Source organism: Hylobates moloch, unplaced genomic scaffold, assembly GCF_009828535.3.
Source record: "Hylobates moloch isolate HMO894 unplaced genomic scaffold, HMol_V3 SCAFFOLD_10, whole genome shotgun sequence".
NCBI classification, from domain to species: Eukaryota; Metazoa; Chordata; class Mammalia; order Primates; family Hylobatidae; genus Hylobates; species Hylobates moloch.
In genome coordinates, this window is record NW_026652285.1 from 25,434,939 (window position 1) to 25,453,280 (window position 18,342).

The 18,342-nt window shown below is 54.9% G+C and overlaps 1 protein-coding gene across 3 annotated transcripts in view; it reads right to left on the reverse strand.

Annotated features, from left to right (window-relative positions):
• Positions 1-15,513, reverse strand: part of JUP (junction plakoglobin) — a 32,705-nt gene extending 17,192 nt beyond the window's left edge. The window contains exons 1-2 of one of the 3 annotated variants that reach the window (XM_032163616.2): positions 14,697-14,770; positions 448-663 (exon numbers count right to left, since the gene is read on the reverse strand). In XM_032163616.2, the coding sequence (XP_032019507.1) occupies positions 448-655 (208 nt within the window). In that variant the 5' untranslated portion in view covers positions 656-663; positions 14,697-14,770. Of the gene's footprint in view, positions 1-447; positions 664-1,512; positions 1,584-14,696; positions 14,771-15,380 lie in introns of those variants that run through there. The other 2 variants (XM_032163617.2, XM_032163614.2) reach the window with 2 other exon arrangements.
• Between the last annotated feature and the right edge of the window lie 2,829 nt (positions 15,514-18,342).

Here is an 18,342-nt window from a genome sequence, read left to right on the forward strand (position 1 = left end):
TATTTTTAGTAGAGACGGGGTTTCACCACGTTGGCCAGGCTGGTCTCGAACTCCTGACCTCAGGTGATCTGCCCACCTCAGCCTCCCAAAGTGCTGGGATTACAGGCGTGAGCCACCACGCCCAACGTCTTCATCAGATTCTTATGTTCACAGAAGGCAAGGACTGTGGCTCTTCCTTCAGACTGGAGGCACCCTAAGGGCAGGGACTATGCCTTCCCTCCCCTCCCTACTGATGGTTCACAGAAGAGGATTCTGTGACCCTCCCAGATGCAGCACCCTGAAGTAGCTGCACCTCCTCCTTCAGACTGGGTGGGCCCCTAGTTAGCATGAGCCGTGCCTCCTCCCTCAGACCAGAGACCCCCTACAATCTGCCTCCTTTCACTCTGACCTCTCTCCAGGACCCAGGCAGGTTTTCTGCCCCATGCAATAGTCCCCAGGGGTCCTGACCTTGGCTGGGGGGCAGCCCCTGAGTGTAGGTGGTGGTTTTCTTGAGCGTGTACTGGCGCCCACAGGCCTCATCCTCCTCCATGATGCCCTTGCTGCTGACAGAGGGCACGCAGGTGTTGGCGCCCGAGTGGATACCCGAGTCGTAGGTGTATGTCTGCTGCCACTCAGTCACCTTGATAGGCTGCTCCATCAGGTTCATCACCTCCATCGTGGCTACTGGGGGCACAAAGGAGGAAGTCAGGAAGCAGGAAGTCACCTGGCCCAGCCCCCAGCTTCAGCCCATCTCCAAGTCCTGCCTGTTTTCCCACATCATCACCATGGCCCCAGGGGTTTCAATGAGGATGCAGGCTGGGGATGGGGGGAGTGCCCAGAAGGGCACCGGGCCCAGGGAGGGGCTGCCCATGATGAGATACCCTGGGAGCAGTGAGCCCCAGGGGTGGAGCCGTGTGTGTGTCCTGGGCTTGCATCTCTGACCTCTCAGGGGGATGAGCCCCAGGGGGCAGGACAGTAAAGGGCCAGCTGCCGCCAGAAGCCCCTGCTCACTCACCTTGCTGCCCTGACCCAACTCTCCCAGGGGCAAGAGAAGGCACTCAGGGCCTCTAGCAGCTTCTGAGGTCCCCTGGGCCCACCCTCAACCACTGGGGCTCCCTGGGAAAGGCTGCAGGGAGGAGGCACCCCAGCCATTGGGCAGGAAACTGGGTGGGGCAGGGAAGCGGTCTGACAGGTTTCTCTGGAGCGCCCCAGGCTCCCTCAGAAACTCCAGGATCTGGCTTTCCTACAGGTTGGGCAGGTCACACATGGCCCTGAGGTCCAGGCCCTAAGGCCCCCTCCTTCCCAGCCCTCCCAGTCCCTAGAAGCCTCTTTGAGTCCCACAGAGCAATTCAAATCTCAGCTACTCACTACTGGGGCAGTTCCCCTCCCCACAGAACCTCAGTGTCCTCATCTGTAAAGCGGGGTCACGCCACCTCCCTCAGAAGTGGTTGCAAGGACCTGGTGCATAGCAGGTGCTCAGAGGCCACGGCCAATATCATCAGCACCGCCTCTCCTCCAGAGGTGCTTCCTTACCTCCTGGTCTCCTCGAGCCCAGGCTAGGGATCTGGAGTGGGGCAGGCCTATGGGTGGCCACTGCTGTTAGGAACCCCTCTCTCTGCAGAGGTTTAGGTGCACCTGAAGGTTAATGAGTAGCAGGGCTGTACTTTGTACCAGGGAGGTGAACTTCCCGCTTGGTCTGTGTTTGGCTCCACTGTCCTGGGAACTGACCTGCAGAGGTCAGAGGCTGCGGGGAGAATGGACGCCATGATCCCATGAGGGCCTACTACGAGCCAGACCTCTCACAGACACCATCATGCTCATAGGCGGGTTTCAAAGCACATGCACTGTTCCCCCGCGCATAGATGCAGAAACTGAGGTTAGAAATGGCAGAGCTGGGACTGGGACCCAGTACAGGTGTGAGGGCACTGAGGTCTGTGGTCTTTGCACATCCCCGTGCAGCCTCAGCGAGTAAGCAGAACTCACGCTGGTCCACCCATGACACCAGGCAGCACCCAGGTTGTCTCACTGTGATGGGGACCAGGTGAGGGTGGGGTGGCTGGGGCAACCTTGCCCCACCCCAGGAACAAGATCACCAAGGATAAGTCTTCCCTGTGACAGCCCCAATGCCACCCTCCAGGAGGATGACGAATGGTCCTACAGGTCTCCCAGCCTTTTATGGCAGGCAGCCGTGAGCATACCTGGAACAGGCAGAGGCAAGGGCCAGGCCGGCTCCCAGCTGCCTCATTCCTCTCCTCCCGCCATCCCTAGTGACTCAGAGTTTCAGGGTGATTAAACAGAAGCAATCCCACAATCCCAGACGGCAGACCCCAGACGACAGGCTTGGGCTGCCAGATGTGCACAGCTGCTTCCCAGGCACTCGTAAGTGTAGCTATTTCAGGAGGAGCCCCCCCACCAGCTCCCTTTCCACAGGCACCCCTTCCCCAGCAGCAGAGGGGAATGGCCACTGGCAGGAAACGGGGCAACGGTGGGTGGCGGGGGGGGGCCGGTTGCTAAAATCCTGAGCTCTTCGTGCTGTGCCGCCTTCCCCAACCATTTCCCTGCCCCAAGGGCGAGTCCCAAGAGAGAGTAGAGGAGAATTTGGAAGAGAAGCTGCCCCTGGGAGAGGAGGAAGGTGCAAGTGTACCAGTAAACATGGTGGCAATAACCCGCTGAATGCCGCTCTGCTGGGCTCAAGGCTAACGACATCTGGACGCTGCTGGACATCTGCAGCTCTGGTTAATAAACACACTGCATCCCAGCCAGAGGGCCCTCCTCCATAGACAGCGCCTAACCCGGGGGCTTCTCAGCTAAGGGAGAGGGAAGCGGACCTCACTCCAAACAAGGGTCACTCCTTGCCAGCCTCACGTCTAAAGGGACCACCACAGTCAAGCTGAGGAACTTCCTCAGCAGGCCCCTCACCACCCCCACCAGCCTAGGTCGACCGCCAGGAGACTGCTGAGGGCTGGACAGCTACCCAGGGAGAGACAGAAGCCACAGGATGCCATGGGGGGTGGGGGACGCCCAGTGGCCTTTATTATGTGAATCTCATCCTTCCCTCAAAGCAACCCTGGCAGATGTTTTATTATTCCCAATTTCTTTCTTTCTGGGTTTTTTTTGTTTTTTTTTTTGAGACAGAATCCCTCTCTGTAGCCCAAGTTGGAGTGCAGTGGCACGATCTTGGCTCACTACAACCTCCACCTCCTGGGTTCCAGCGATTCTCCTGCCTCAACCTCCCAAGTAGCTGGGACTACAGGCGTGCACCACCACGCCTGGCTAATTTTTGTATTTTTAGTAGAGACCGGGTTTCCCCACGTTGGCCAGGCTGGTCTTGAACTCCTGACCTCAGGTGATCCGCCCGCCTCGGCCTCCCAAAGTGCTGGGATTATAGGCTTGGCCCACTGTGCCTGGCTTTATTCCCAATTTCTAGGTGAAGAAGCTGTGCCTGCACACTGAGAAAATGGCAGTACTTGTGGTAGGAACAGCAGCCAGTCCACTAGACAAGCCTGAGTGGAGCTGAGCCCTCTTGCCAAGGGGAGGAGGGGACCAAGGTGCTTGCAGAGCACCCGGCTGCAAATCAAGTGTCCCAGGTTCAGGCCGGGCGCGGTGGCTCACACCTGTAATCCCAGCACTTTGGGAGGCCGAGGCAGGCAGATCACGAGGTCAGGAGTTCAAGACCATCCTGGTCAACATGGTGAAATCCTGTCTCTACTAAAAAGTACAAAAATTAGCCAGGCATGGTGGTGCACACCTGTAATCCCAGCTACTTGGGAGGCTGGGGCGGGAGAATTGCTTGAACCAGGGAGGTGGAGGTTGCAGTGAGCCGAGACCGCGCCACTGCACTCCAGCCTGGCTGACAACAGAGCAAGACCCTGTCTCGAAAAAAAAAAAAAAAAAAGAGTCCCAGGTTCTAGTCCCAGCTCTGCCACAAACTTGCTGAGTGCCCTTGTGTCCCTGGATCTCAAAGGAATGTTGATGTCTAAGATTCTAGGAATAAAAAACCAGGATTCCCATGACAGACAGAAGACGGCTGGGGATGGGCAACGTCAGAGTTGGGAACCAGTTCAGAGAGACGACACACTCCAGAACTCCTCCTGAGGAAGGGGTCATGGGAGCTATTCCTGCAACAGGAAGGCCGAAAGTCAGACCTCAGGCAGGACTGTCAACCAGCCCCACCCTTCCCCTTACCTACTGCCCAGGAGAACAAGGGAACTTCTCTCACAAGAAACAAAAGTGCTGGTTTTACAGTTCCCAGGGTGAAGGGGGCCACACCCAGTTCAGTCTTGTCCCTCTCCACCCTGGACCTGGAGTCAGACCTCCCGCAATGCCCCTGGACAGAGCCAGGGTGGAAGCGAAAGAGACAGATGTGGGCCCTGCCCATTCACCCCAGCCAGAGACGGCAGGGACAGAGACAGGGCAGGTTTCTGAGTTGAATGGGGGGCCTTTGTTTAGAGTGTGCTCTATTGTTAGCAGCACGGGAGGAAGAAGCCAGATCAGAGACTGTAGGGACAGCCCAAGGACAGGAAGAAGGAAGACGGGCCCTGGAGAGGGGGTGCAGAGGACCCTTCCCCACAGGGCCCACACCAGGTAAGTGTGAGCAAGTAATAAGGCTAGACTGGGTGCACCCCTACCCTTCATTCCTGCCTCCTCCTCTGCGCAGCCAACCCAGAGGGCTGGCACCAGGCACCCTAAATCCACAACTGACCTGGCAGAGTGTGGCCCAGCCCTGACATTAAAAATAGCCCCACCAGAGCTACACCAGGCTCCTTCCCCAGCCAGCACCTGCCAAGGATAGTCAGCAAGGGGCACATCTAGGCTGGGTTGCAGGGCACCAAGTGCCAAGACACCTGGAAATAAGGACAGGAAAGGGTTACCCCAGAGGCCGTGCTGGAAGCAGGCTCAGAAGCATTGCATTTAGGGACAGAGGAGCAGGGCAGAGCAGGGCAGGGCTGGGTCCCCCAGAGGTTCCTTAGGCTAGAGGCCAGCATCCTGTGCAGACACAGGTCCCCAGGCTCAGACAGTGACAGGGTGAGCACAGGATTCTGAGTGAGGAGAGGGGCTCAATTTCCTTAAGCCTCATTTTCTCATCTGTAAAATGGAGATGATCAAGTGACTTCTTTTGTCACTCTGACTCTGGAAGCCCTCTGTCCACAGGAAAGGCATGCATTCTCATACTAGAAGAACAAAGAAATGGCAGAGGAGGCGGAAGCCAGCTGGCGCAGTGGCTCATGCCTATAATCCCAGCATTTTGGAAGGCGGAGGTGGGAGGGTCGTTTGAGCCCAGGAGTTCGAGACCAGCCTGGGCAATGTAGTAAGACCCCATCTCTACAAAAAATAAAAATAAATTAGCCAGGCATGGTGGCACACACCTGCAGTCCCAGCTACTCTGGAAGCTGAAGCATCACTTGAGCCCGGGTGATTGAGGCTGCAGTGAGCCAGGATCACGCCACTCCAGCCTTAGCAACAGAGCGAGACCCTGTCTCAAAAAAAAAAGGTGAGGGGGCCAAGCGCAGTGGCTCAGGCCTGTAATCCCAGCATACTGGGAGGCCAAGGTGGGTGGATCACAAGGTCAGGAGTTCAAGACCAGCCTGGCCAACATAGTGAAACCCCATCTCTACTAAAAATACAAAAAATTAGCCAGGCGTGGTGGTGGGCACCTGTAATCCCAGCTACTTGGGAGGCTGAGGCAGGCAAATCACTCGAACCCGGGAGGCAGAGGTTGCAGTGAGCCGAGATCGCACCAATTGCACTCCAGCCAGGGCTACAGTGCAAGACTCCGTCTCAAAAAAGAAGAAAAATAATAAAAATTTAAAAAGGCGAGGGCCGGCACAGAGACCTATCGGGTAAGGTGGCTGGCAGTCTGTCTGGGGGAACCCTGGCTGCTTTCTCTGACCCCTGAGATGGGGACTAGGTAAGGAGCTGCCTCCCAGGCCCTGGGGAGGTGAAATGAACATGGCTGAGGAGAAGGGAAGTGGAACTTCGCTCAGGCCAGGTGGAGACACTGGCTGCCCCATGCCCAGTCCATGCTGCTTCCTGCAGCCAGGGGCAGCTGCACAGCCAGGCGCAGCTGCACAGCCAGGCGTGAACATTCCCCACATAGCAGTCCCGGGGGAAGCTGGGCTCAGCAGGGTCTCCAGCCCCCACCTTCCCCACTCTGTCCCTGGCTCCTGCTGAGGTCTGGCCAGCAGTTCCAAGCACAGACACAGACTCTAGAAAGTGCAGAGAGACGGACATGACGGCTTTCCTTGAGGGCCTGTCTCCCTCTCAGGCTGGGGCTGCCCAAGGAGGCCTCTCCCCTCTGGCTGGCAGCTCCAGGACGGAACCTCCTGCACACTAGAGGTTCTCTGGCAGACACTGTGGTCTCCATCAGCAAGCTGGTCCATTCCAAGAGGGCAGAACTAAAGCAGGAGCTATCAGAGAAGCTGGTCTTAGGCTTCCGGAGGAAAACCCTCACTTCCAGTCTGGAGGGCAGCCCGGGCTGTGGCCTGAGGATGAGCTGGGGCCTGGGGGAGGCTCAGGCCTGCCGACCCAGCTGCTGTTTATTTTCCTCCTTCTGGGCTCCTTCCCAAAGCAAACAAACCCGGGTGGGAAAATGAAGGGGATTTGTAGGAGAGGGAAATGCCACGGCCAAGTGGCTCGACCCAGGGACCTCTATGCTCCCCTGGAGAGGGCTCCAGCTGGAGCTCCGTTCCCTGCTGGTGACCCCCGTGGGCAGATTCCCAAACTGGCAGACGACCCCAAACCGGGACTCCTGGGAATGGAAAAACACTTCACCCCACACCAGGAAACAACAACAAAAGGATGACGTGTGTTGGTGACGCAAAATACACAAGTACTCTCATTCCACTGCCTCCAACCACCACCAGTGGGGCTTGGGCAGCCTGGGGTCCAGGAGCGGCCCACTTCTCAATAATAGCAGCTCTGACCCCAGCTGACTGAGGCCCACTCCCTGGGGTGTGATTCTGCAAGGATCCCTACATATGACCCCCTCCTGGGAAGATCCATCTGTTTATTGTACAACACATGACAGAAAACCAGGATTGGAATAAAGGTTTGGCTAAAATCTGTTACTGTAGGCAGGGTGCAGTGGCTCACCCCTGTAATCCCAGCACTTTAGGAGGCCAAGGCAGGTGAATCCCCTTGAGCTCAGGAGTTCCAGACCAGTCTGGGCAACATGGCGAAACCCTGTCTCTACAAAAAAATGCAAAAATTAGCTGGGCGTGGTGGCGTGTGCCTGTAGTCCCAGCTACTTGGGAGGCTGAGGTAGGAGGATCGCTTGAGCCCAGAAAGAAGAGGTTGCAGTGAGCCGAGATCTGCACTCCAGCCTGGGCAACAGAGTGAGACCCCATCTAAAAAAAAAAAAAAGTTACTATATACAGACGATGAGCTCATCAAGATCAAAGCTAAAGAACAAAAGGATGTTGCCGAGCGCGGTAGCTCACGCCTGTAATCCCAGCACTTTGGGAGGCAAAGGCGGGCGGATCATGAGGTCAGGAGATCAAGACCTGGCTAATACGGTGAAACCCCGTCTCTACTAAAAATACAAAAAATTAGCCGGGCATGTTGGCGGGTGCCTGTAGTCCCAGCTACTCAGGAGGCTGAGGCAGGAGAATGGCGTGAACCCGGGAGGCGGAGCTTGCAGTGAGCTGAGATCCCACCACTGCACTCCAGTCTGGGGGACAGAGCAAGACTCCGTCTCAAAAAAAAAAAAAAAAACAAAAGGATGCTAAGAAAAGAGGAAGAGAGACTTGGCTGGGCGTGGTGGCTCGTGCCTGTAATCCCAGGACTTTGGGAGGCCGAGGCGAGTGGATCACAAGGTCTGGAGTTTGAAACCAGCCTGGCCAACATGGTGAAACCCCGTCTCTACTAAAAATACAAAAAACTAGCCAGAAGTGGTGGCAGGTGCCTGTAATCCCAGCTACTCAGGAGGCTGAGGCAGGAGAATCGCTTGAAACCAGAAGGCAGAGGTTGCAGTGAGCTGAGATTGTACCACTGTACTCCAGCCTGGGCAACAAGAGCAAAACTCCGTCTTAAAAAAAGAAAAAAAAGAGAAGAAGAGACCTTAATGAAAGTTGCCTTTTAGGATTATGGGCGCTTTTTTTCTTTTCTCTTAAACTTTTCTAAACTTCCCAGTTTTTTTTTTTTTCAATCAGAGTCTCGCTCTGTCGCCCAGGCTGAAGTGCAGTGGCGCAATCTTGGCTCACTGCAAGCTCCGCCTCCCGGGTTCACGCCATTCTCCTGCCTCAGCCTCCAGAGTAGCTGAAACTACAGGCGCCTGCCACAACGCCCAGCTAATTTTTTGTATTTTTAGTAGAGACGGGGTTTCACCATGTTAGCCAGGATGGTCTCAATCTCCTGACCTCGTGATCCGCCCGCCTCGGCCTCCCAAAGTGCTGGGATTACAGGCATGAGCCACCGCGGCCGGCCCCCAATTTTTATTTTTATTTTTTACAATGATCAGATATTACTTTTTTTATTATCTTTCTCTTTTTTGAGACAAGGTCTCGCTCTGTTGCCCAAGCTGGAGTATAGTGGCACAATCATCGCTCACTGCAGCCTTGAACTCCTGGGCTCAAGCAATCCTTCTGCCTCAGCCCCCAGACTAGCTAGGACCACGTGCACATGCCACCATGCTTGGCTAATTTTTTTTTTTTTTTTTTTAGAGATGGGGTCTTGCTATATTGCACAGGCTGGCAGGCTGGTCTCAAAGTCCTGGCCTCAAGCAATCCTCTTTGCCTCAACCTTCAGAGTGGTTGGGATTACAGGTGTAAGCCACTGCCCTAGCCAGATATTACTTTCTCAGTCAAGGAAGAGGAGGAGTCTTCCCTAAATAAGCAGCTTATTGATTGCCAAGCCCCTGTTCCAACTTTGCTCTGGTCCCTGCTACTGTCTCCATAGTAGGGAAAGACAGAAAGCTGAGCTTCAGCTGGGCATGGTGGCTCATGCCCATAATCCCAGCACTTTGGGAGGCTGAGATGGGACAAATGCTTGAGCTCAGGAGTCCAAGACCAGCCTGGGCAACATAGCAAGACCCTGTTTCTACACAAAACTTTTAAAATGAGCTGGGCATGGTGGTGCACACCTGTGGACCCAGCTACTTGGGAGGCTGCACAGGAGCATTGCTTGAGCCCAGGAGTTCAAGGATGCAGTGAGCTGTGATCATTGCCACTGCACTCTAGCCTAAGGGACAGAGAGAGTACCTACCTCAAAAAAAGGAAAGAAGGCCGGGCGCAGTGGCTCACGCCTATAATCCCAGCACTTTGGGGGGCTGAGGAGGGTGGATCACTTGAGGTCAGGAATTCAAGACCAGCCTGGCCAACATGGTGAAACCCTCATCTCTACTAAAAATACAAAAATTAGCTGGGCATGGTGGCGCATGCCTGTAGTCCCAGCTACTTAGGAGGATAAGGCAGGAGAATTGCTTGAACCCGGGAGGCAGAGGTTGCAGTGAGCCGAGACTGCACCACTGCACTCCAGCCTGGGCAACAGAGCAAGACTCCATCTCAAAAAACAAACCAAAAAAAAAAAAAAAAAAGGAAAGAAAAGAGAAGAGGAGAAGGGAGGAGGAAAGAAAGCTGAGTGCCAAAAGCGGTGGCTCATGCTTGTAAACCCAGCATTTCGGGAAGCCAAGGTGAGTGGATCACCTGAGGTCAGGAGTTCAAGACCAGCCTGACCAATATGGTGAAACCCCATCTCTACTAAAAATACAAAAATTAGGCCAGGCGCGGTGGCTCACGCCTGTAATCCCAGCACTTTGGGAGGCTGAGGCGGGCGGATCACGAGGTCAGGAAATTGAGATCATCCTGGCAAACACGGTGAAACCCCGTCTCTACTAAAAACACAAAAAATTAGTGGGCGTGGTGGTGGGCGCCTGTAGTCCCAGCTACTCGGGAGGCTAAGGCAGAATGGTGTGAACCCAGGGGGTGGAGCTTGCAGTCAGCGGAGATCGCGCCACCGCACTCCAGCCTGGGCGACAGAATTAGACTCCGTCTCAAAAAAAAAAAAAAAAAAAAAAATTAGCTGGGCGTACTGGCAGGCGCTTGTAGTCCTAGCTACACGGGAGGCTGAGACAGGAGAATAACCTGAACCCGGGAGGTGGAGGTTGCAGTGAGCCAAGATTGTGCCACTACACTCCAGTCTGGGTGACAGAGTGAGAGACTCCGTCTCAAAAAAAAAAAAAAAAAAAGAAAGAAAAAAAGAAAGTTGAGCTTCCTGCCCTGCTGGCCCCTGGCCAAGATGCCAGAAGGCTGAGCAAAGGGGAGTGGTCCACGAGCTTTCCCTTCAGGCCTGGCAGAGGAAGTCGCTTCACAATGAGGTATTCCAAGTCCCCAGACTCAACCATGTCCCAGGAGAGGCCGCTCAGTGTCACTTGCAGGAACACAAGCCCTGGTGACCTGCCCAGCCACACGGCTTGCTTTTCCTCTTCACAGGGGTCACAGGGCCAGCTCACAGATGCCTTTCCCTCTCACTGCCAGGTCGCTCTTCTCCCAAAAGGTACAAATGAGGAGTCTCCCCAAAGGGCAGCAATTCCTGCCTGGCCTCCCTGCCGGACAGGATGGCCCTCATCAAAGAGTCAGTGCTCAGTCTCCACTTCTCCCTCTTACTTCTCAACTCAAGATTTCATCTTTAGCAGGCAGAGAGCCCTTCCTCCTGTCTAGACTGCGTCCCTTCAGTAAGTGCATCGGGCCTGTAGCTCTCATGTCCTCGGGGGAGATGCAAAACTGCAACCTCATGCCCTCTTTGTCTTAGTCAGTGGAACGGGGTTCATTCTGTTTTCTTCTCTGTCTCAAGTCCCATTAGCCTTCTCCACGATCAATAATCCCCTTGCCTGGGGTCCCCGCCTGCCCTCAGGGAATCCAGAAGCATGGTAGTGACAGGCTCAGTACTCTGGCTGCACCATCACATAAAGACAACCCATTTCCCAGACCCCAAATCCAGGCCCATTCTGGTGTCAGATGTCCAGTCGGCAGAGACACCAGAACCAGGCAGGTCTGGAGAACAATCTGACACCAGCTCCTCCCTAGAGGGCCAAGGCTCTGGCTGACAGGCAGCACACATGACAGTGTGTTGGAGGTGGGGACCTCCATCACCAGAAAGGCCCTCCCAGCAGCTGCCTATCTCAGGTCTCTTGGGCTTCAGAGCAGAGGACAGCCAGTTCCCCATCAAGAGCAGCCTGGCAGCACTGCCTGGTCCACTCCAGCAGGACACTAGCCCAGGCCTAAATTGGACTCTCGTTTCTCGCCACTCCCCACAGGGCAGCACCCCTTTATCTTGGCATAGCCCCAGCCCCCAGCAAAGCAGGCAACTCCCAATTCCTACACATGAACAAGCCCAGAACAGCCATGGTTCTACCTAACCCAAGCTAGGAGGCAGCACAGCTTTGACCCCTGCCTCCTCTTTCCCTCTCAACCTCCCCCCAACACTCACCACAGACCTGGCCTTGGGGAGAAGCCTCTTCCACTGGAAACTAAAAATCAAGCACTGGGGAGATTTAAGTGGGCTGGTGGCCAGGACAGGTATCACCCCCACCTACCAAACCTGCCCTATATTCACCACTCACACATGCCTTCATGGGCCCTTCTAAATTCTCTTCTCCCCAGTCAGGCAGAGGCTCTCAAAAGGGGGTGCAGAAAAATACTTTCCACTCACATCTGTAATCCCAGCACTTTGAGAGGCTGAGGCGGGCAGATCTCCTGAAGGTCAGGAGTTCGAGACCATCCTGGCCAACATGGTGAAACCCCATCTCTACTAAAAATACAAAAATTAGCCTAGTGTGGTGGTGCATGCCTGTAATCCCAGCTACTCGGGAGGCTGAGACAGGAGAATCGCTTGAACCCAGGAGGTAGAGGTTACAGTGAGCTGAGATCGCACCACTGCACTCCAGCCTGGGTGGCAGAGCATGACTTTGTCTCAAAAAAAAAAAAAAAAAAAAAAATCCTTTCCAGAGCTGCATGGGGCAATACAGCAGGATGGGTTCTGGGCTTGGAATCAGAGGACCAAAACGTCAGTCTTGGTGCTGCTTGGGTCTCGCTGTACAACCTTGGGGAAATTACTTAAGTTCTTTGACTTTCAGTTTCCTCATCTGTAGAATGGGGATAATGATACGCGCTTTTTTTTTTTTTTTTTTTTTTTTGAGTCAGGGACTCACTCTGTTGCCCAGGCTGGAATACAGTGACACAGCTCACTGCAGCCTTGACCCCCTGGGCTCAGGTAATCCTCCCACCTCAACATTCTCAGTAGCTGGGACCACAGGCATGCACCACCACGCCCAGCTAATTTTTCTATTTTTTTGTAGAGATGGGGTTTCTCCATGTTGCCCAGGCTGGTCTGGAACTCCTGGGCTCAATCAAGCAGTCCACCCTTCTGGGCCTCCTAACGTGCTGGGATTACAGGTTTGAGCCATCCAGCCTGGCCAGCCATAAGGATTAAGTAAAAATAGTTAATGAAAGTGCTTGGTTTGGGCCAGGTGAGGTGGCTCATGCCTGTAATCCCAGCACTTTGGGAGGCCAGGGCAGGCGAATCACAAGGTCAGGAGATCAAGACCAGCCTGCGCAACATGGTGAAACTCCATCTCTACTAAAAATACAAAAATCAGCCGGGCGTGGTGGCACGCGCCTGTAATCCCGGCTACTCAGGAGGCTGAGACAGGAGAATCGCTTGAACCCAGGAGGCGGAGGTTGCAGTGAGCCTGGGTGACAGAGCGAGACTCCATCTCAAAAAAAAAAAAAAAAAAGAAAGTGCTTGGTTTCCGTGAAGTCTTACCTTGATCTTGAGTTACCGTTTGTCAAGTACTTACTGGGTAGATAGGTATTAGGTATTAGTATTCCCATTTTGCCAAAGAGGTCACTGAGGCTCAGGTAATGAGAGACAGAGCTGCATCTCAAACCCAGCTCAGTTCAAGCCCAAAGCCCTGTGCTCAGAACTGCCCCACTGTCCCATCTCTCCAAATAAACAGTCCTTCTGTAGACTAGTCAATTGACCCATCTCATTCTAAGGTGGCTCCAAGACGGGAAAAAGGTTGGCAGCCCTAGCCCGACCTTTTTCGTTCCTATGCACTGCATTCTCAAAGCCTCTGCCCTGGCAGCCCAGAGGCTCCAGAGGGAATGGGGTGGAGCTAGGGTGCAAGGGAGGGGTGGAGTGGGGGTGGGAGGGCTCAAGTCACCCAAGCTGGGGCTTGATCTAGCAAGAAATGACTAATTGGGTCCTACCTTCTCCTCCTCCCCCGCGTCCCCCAGTCCAGTCAGTGGCCAGTTTTCACCAGGCACCTCCTAGCAGTACTTCCTCAGTATTATCTTTTCATCACAGCCACAAACCAGATTAGCTAAACTAATCATTTAGCCAACATAATTACAATGCCCTCCCCTCCTCCACCTTGGCACAGAGAAGAGGGAAAGCAGGTTATTTTTGCCCAAACTCCGTGCTCCTGTTGCTCCCCAGGGGTGCACAGCCCCCATCCCCCAGCAGAAAAGGATCTGAGTTCCCACACTGACTTCCCCCTAGCACAGGGCTGAGCGTGATCCCCACCCAGGACAAAGGGGCTGAGGCTGGGCCCCCAGCCTCACTGCCCCATCTACAACAAAGGAAGAGGTGGTAGACTCTTCCCCTCCAAGCACTCTCGATCCCCGCCCCCCACAATCTTTCTCCCACCCCCAGGACTGAGAGAGAACCTAACTGTTGTATTCTCTCTCTGTTCCCCAAGGAGGCTGGGCTCCAAATCCTGCAAAAAGACTACACTTCAGATTTTTTTTTAAACCGGGGTAGAAAGCCTGATCAAGACCCCCAATTCTGGAGGGGGGGGTCTCAGGAAATTGGGTGCAGGGAAGGCGGGGGGCCCGATGCAGCTCTGCCCGAGAGAGTCTAGCATTGAAGAAACCTTCCCCCCAAAAGCCTTCCTGCGGTCTCACTTTCCCTGTCAAATTCTGTCAGGAAAGCGGGTGGGAAAGGTCTGTGCAGGCCTCCAGAAAGCATGCACCTTCATAATTCAGAAACCAAATGGAAGGCAAATCCCACAGCCTCATGCTCTTCTGCCTCAATAACCAGCCAGCTAAGTAATGTGGGGGATGGGGTAGAGGAAAAAAAAAAAAGGCAAGAACAACCACTCCCCCCACCTTCCTCAGTTTGGCCCAGCCCTGCCCCACCCCCATTCCTGGGGAGGGGGCAGAGCTTGAGAGAGAACCACTTAGGCAGGCCTTGTCTGAGGGGGTGTGGTGGTCCCCGGAGGCAGGAAGAGAAGGAAGAAGCTGCTTCCCCTCTCAGCACTTTCCACCCCCCACCCCGGCCCCTACCTCAGGCCCCTGGGGCCCAGCGAACAGGATGAATGTGGGGGCAGGGAAGAACAGGGTCGGAGCGCAGGCACCGGCCCAGGTTCAGCCAGGGGCCGGCTGGGGGAAGGGGCTTTGCACCAGGAAGGACCCCCTAAGCCTAAAGGAAGTTTTGGGCAAGGAGACGGGAAAACCCCCAGATAAAGCTGCTGTGAATACTTCCTCCTGCAAAGTTTGTTTTGGGTGATTTTTTCCAACAATAAGAGGTTAGAGAAGACGGGTCCTGTTCCCCTACCAACACTCTGGCAGCTACAGCTACTGAAAACTGGGCCAGGTGACCCTGAATTCTTCATCCGTGCACAGACCCCACCCCCCAGACCCCAGGGCGAGCCACGGGTGCCAGACACCAGCTGGACACTGAGCCGAGCCCTGCACCCCCCCACTGTCACTCCATCCCACCTCCGCTGAAGAAGCCAGAGCCGGGCTTCCACCGGCGTGGAGGGAGGCGCCGCAGGTAGTATCGACGAGGCTCTGGGAGCTGGAGGGCAGGGCCTCTGGACTCCGTGCGCTCACCTGCTCGGCAGGTGGGGCCAGCGTCGCTGGGAAAATGTGCGCTCGGCCCCCACAGTTGGGCAAGCTGGGCGCAAACAATAGGGCCCCACCCAGGCCTGGGGGAGTAGGGAGGGAGGGAAAGCGAAGATGACGCGTGGGGTGGGGTGAGGGTGGCCCCAAAGAGACCAGCGGCGGCAAGTTTCCCAAACGGTAAATTCCTGACTGCAGCGTGAGCCCTGGGACGCAGTCAAAGCAGGGCAAAGTCTCCCCCGCCAGCTCAGGGCGAGAGTCAGGGGACGCGGCGTCAGGCGAGCTGCGCGGGCCCCGGGGGAGGCGCGACCCCGGAGGCACCTGTCCGGATCCCTCCCGCCTTGCTCAGATCTCTGGTTCGCGGAGCTCCGAGGCGCGCTCGGCCCGAACTGCGCGACCCCCAAGTCGCCGCGCCCAGGACCCCAGCGCGCCCCCTGCCGCCAGTGCAGGGTGGCGCTCAATGGCACCCGCCCTCACCTGCCCAGGGACGGCTGGGACCGGCCCCGCGGCCGCTCGCCACCCCTTCTCTCCCCAACGATACCTGCCCCCGATCGCCCGCACCTGAGTATGGGGCCTGGCCGGGCCGGGTCGGGGTCGGGCCGGGGTAGGAGCCGGCGCGGACAGCGAACTGAGCTCGGCGCGGTCGGGCGGCGGCTGCTCCGGACTCTGGCCAAGGCAGCAACTCAGTATCCGAACAAAAGGCGAAGAGACCTGACAGCCAAGCCACGCCCCTCGCCACCTCGAAGCTCCGCCCCTGGGGGAGACGCCCACCCTCTGGTGCGAGCTCACTGGCTGTCTCTCCTGACCGTCCCGTGGAGGGGTGGAGCCTCGCCTCCAGTCCTCTTCCACGGCCTCCTCTGTTTATCCGCTTGCCATTGGCCCCAGGGACTGCCAGTCGGCTCTAAGGATGGACTCTAACTTGAGGTCTCATCCTAACACTGCATCTATTGGCAGATAGAAAGTTACTTCCTCCTGATTGGACAAGGGGCTGTCAGTAAGACTAAGGAAAAAACCAATGGAAGGGATGGGGTGTGTCTTGCCCCACCCTTGCTCTGAGCAGGTGAGACTCATTACTCTCCCCTTCCCCCTACCTGTCCAACAGGTAAGTCTGGGGGATACCAAGGGAAGGGATAGACGCCTTCACCGGTCAGCCAACTCAGCGTCAGGCATGATGCTTCTTTGGGCTTATTCATCCTTGCCCCAAAGTAGTAATCACATATTTGTATAACATTTCATAGGCTTTGTGCTGGGTTGGGATTTTTTTCCCCAAAGATGGAGTACTCCTGGGATTTAGAATTAGAAGGCCAGGGTTTGTGTTCTCCCACTTAGAATGATCTTAGGCAAGTTACTTCACCCTGTTTCTCCTCATCTGTAAACTGGATACATTAGCCATATCTACTTCACTGGAGTATGTGGGGATTAAATGACATCAGGTTTGTGAAAGCACTCAGAAACTGCTAAAGGTTAGAATTTAAATTAATGGTATGTTTTTTTTTTTTTAATTATTGTGACAGCTCTGAAAAATAGTTAGGATGAGAAAACGACCCTCATTGTAAAGATGAAGAAACCGAAGTTCAGAGAAGTCACAAAACTACAAAGTGGCACACCCCAAGCTAGAACCTCCTTCCTCTCATTTGAAAGACCACCAAACCAGCTGTTCCCCTCATGGAAGAGGAGCATAGACATAAAATGTCAAGGCAATGTGGAAGGGGCAGAGAAAAGGCACAAACACTTGGAGGAGAGAGAACAATTAATTGGCACAAAAATACAGTATTGGTGTCAGGAGGCTTTGGTGGGCTTGGAAACATCAAGCAGCAGATCTGAAGGAAATCCAGCCCTGGCATCAAAGAAACGGGGCAGGCCAGGCGCAGTGGCTCACTCCTGTAATCTCAGCATTTTGGGAGGCCAAGGCGGGTGGATCACCTGAGATCGGGAGTTCAACACCAGCCTGGCCAATATGATGAAGCCCCAACTCTACAAAAAATACAAAAAGTTAGCCGAGCGTGGTGTCGGGCAACTATAATCCCAGCTGCTTGGGAGACTGAGGCAGGAGAATTGCTTGAACCCGGGCGGCGGAGGTTGCAGTGAGCCGAGATCATGTCACTGCACTCCAGCCTGGGCGTGACAGAGCGAGACTCCATCTCAAACAAAAAAAAAAAAGAAAAGAAAAAAATAAAAATAAACCGGGCAGCACACCCCTCCGCGATAGGAGAGCCTGGGGTAGAGATCAGAAAGAACTTCTCGGCCGGGCGTGGTGGCTCATGCCTGTAATCCCAGCAATTTGGGAGGCCAAGGTGGGCAGATCACTTGAGGTCAGGAGTTCAAGACCAGCCTGGCCAACATGGTGAAACCCCGTCTCTACTAAAACTACAGAAATTAGCCGGGCATGGCAGTGGACACCCGTAATCCCAACTACTCGGGAGGCTGAGGCAGGAGAATGGCGTGAACCCAGGAGGTGGAGGTTGCCTCATCATGCCATTGCACTCCAGCCTGGGTGACAGAGTGACACTCTGTCTCAAAAAAATAAAAAGAACTTCTCACAGGCAGCTTAAGAAGACAAGGGCACTTCCTTTCTGTGGTTGATGACATGAATGCTGCTCGTGGCTGTATGGTGTGCCAAGGGCCCTACAAACATTCCTTCATTCAACACTTGAGTATTCAGTGTCAACTGTATGTTAGGCACTGGTGAACACAGAAAATAAAACCTGGTGACACAGAAAATAAAAATGATCCGAACCTTCAAAGAGCTCATAGAAGGATAAGCAGAAGCAGCCTGTGTGGGTGGGTGTTGGGGGAGTGGTGGTTTAGAAAACAGTCCCCCATCAACAAAGCTCTACAGCCCCAAAGCTAGCACACAGGATGGGCTGGATGAAGGTACCTTAGCAGCATCCTTGACCACTTTCCCCACTGGAGAAAAGAATGGTAGCTGAACATTCTCCGTTCTGAAGTTGCGCCATCCAAAAGCAGGGCCAGGGAGATACGGACATCCCTGAACTAGTGGCCGTCCCATAACCAGGGCCACTGCCCTTTGCCTGTTTCTTCAACTCCCCATCCTCCAGCTTACCTCCCTATATCCCTGCCTTACCCCTGCCCCATCCACCTGCTTTTCACCCTGTCACATAGAGCTGTAGCCAGGCCACAGCTGGGGAAGGAATGGGCTCACAATCCTGGACTGCTGCAGCTGCCAGGGTTTCATTTCTTCCCCCTTCTGCCCTCCTCCCACCTCCACACGTGCACACACACATACGTCCCAGCCCCAAGCCTGGCCTAACTCCTTCCTATATCTCTTGACCTCAGCAAACAGGCAGGGTAGGGCTGGTTGACTGCAGAGAGGGGTGGAGGAGCCCATGTGGGTGGAGGAGCAGAAATAAGGTTTCAAAATAAACCGTGTGTGTGTGTGTGTGTGTGTGTGTGTCTCCCCAGAATGCCCCCTGCGTGTCTTAGCATGGAACATGTTGCATCACACCAGCCCCAGAGCTAAACATACAGGCTGGGACTGGTGGAAGCACCACCGCAGCAGCGG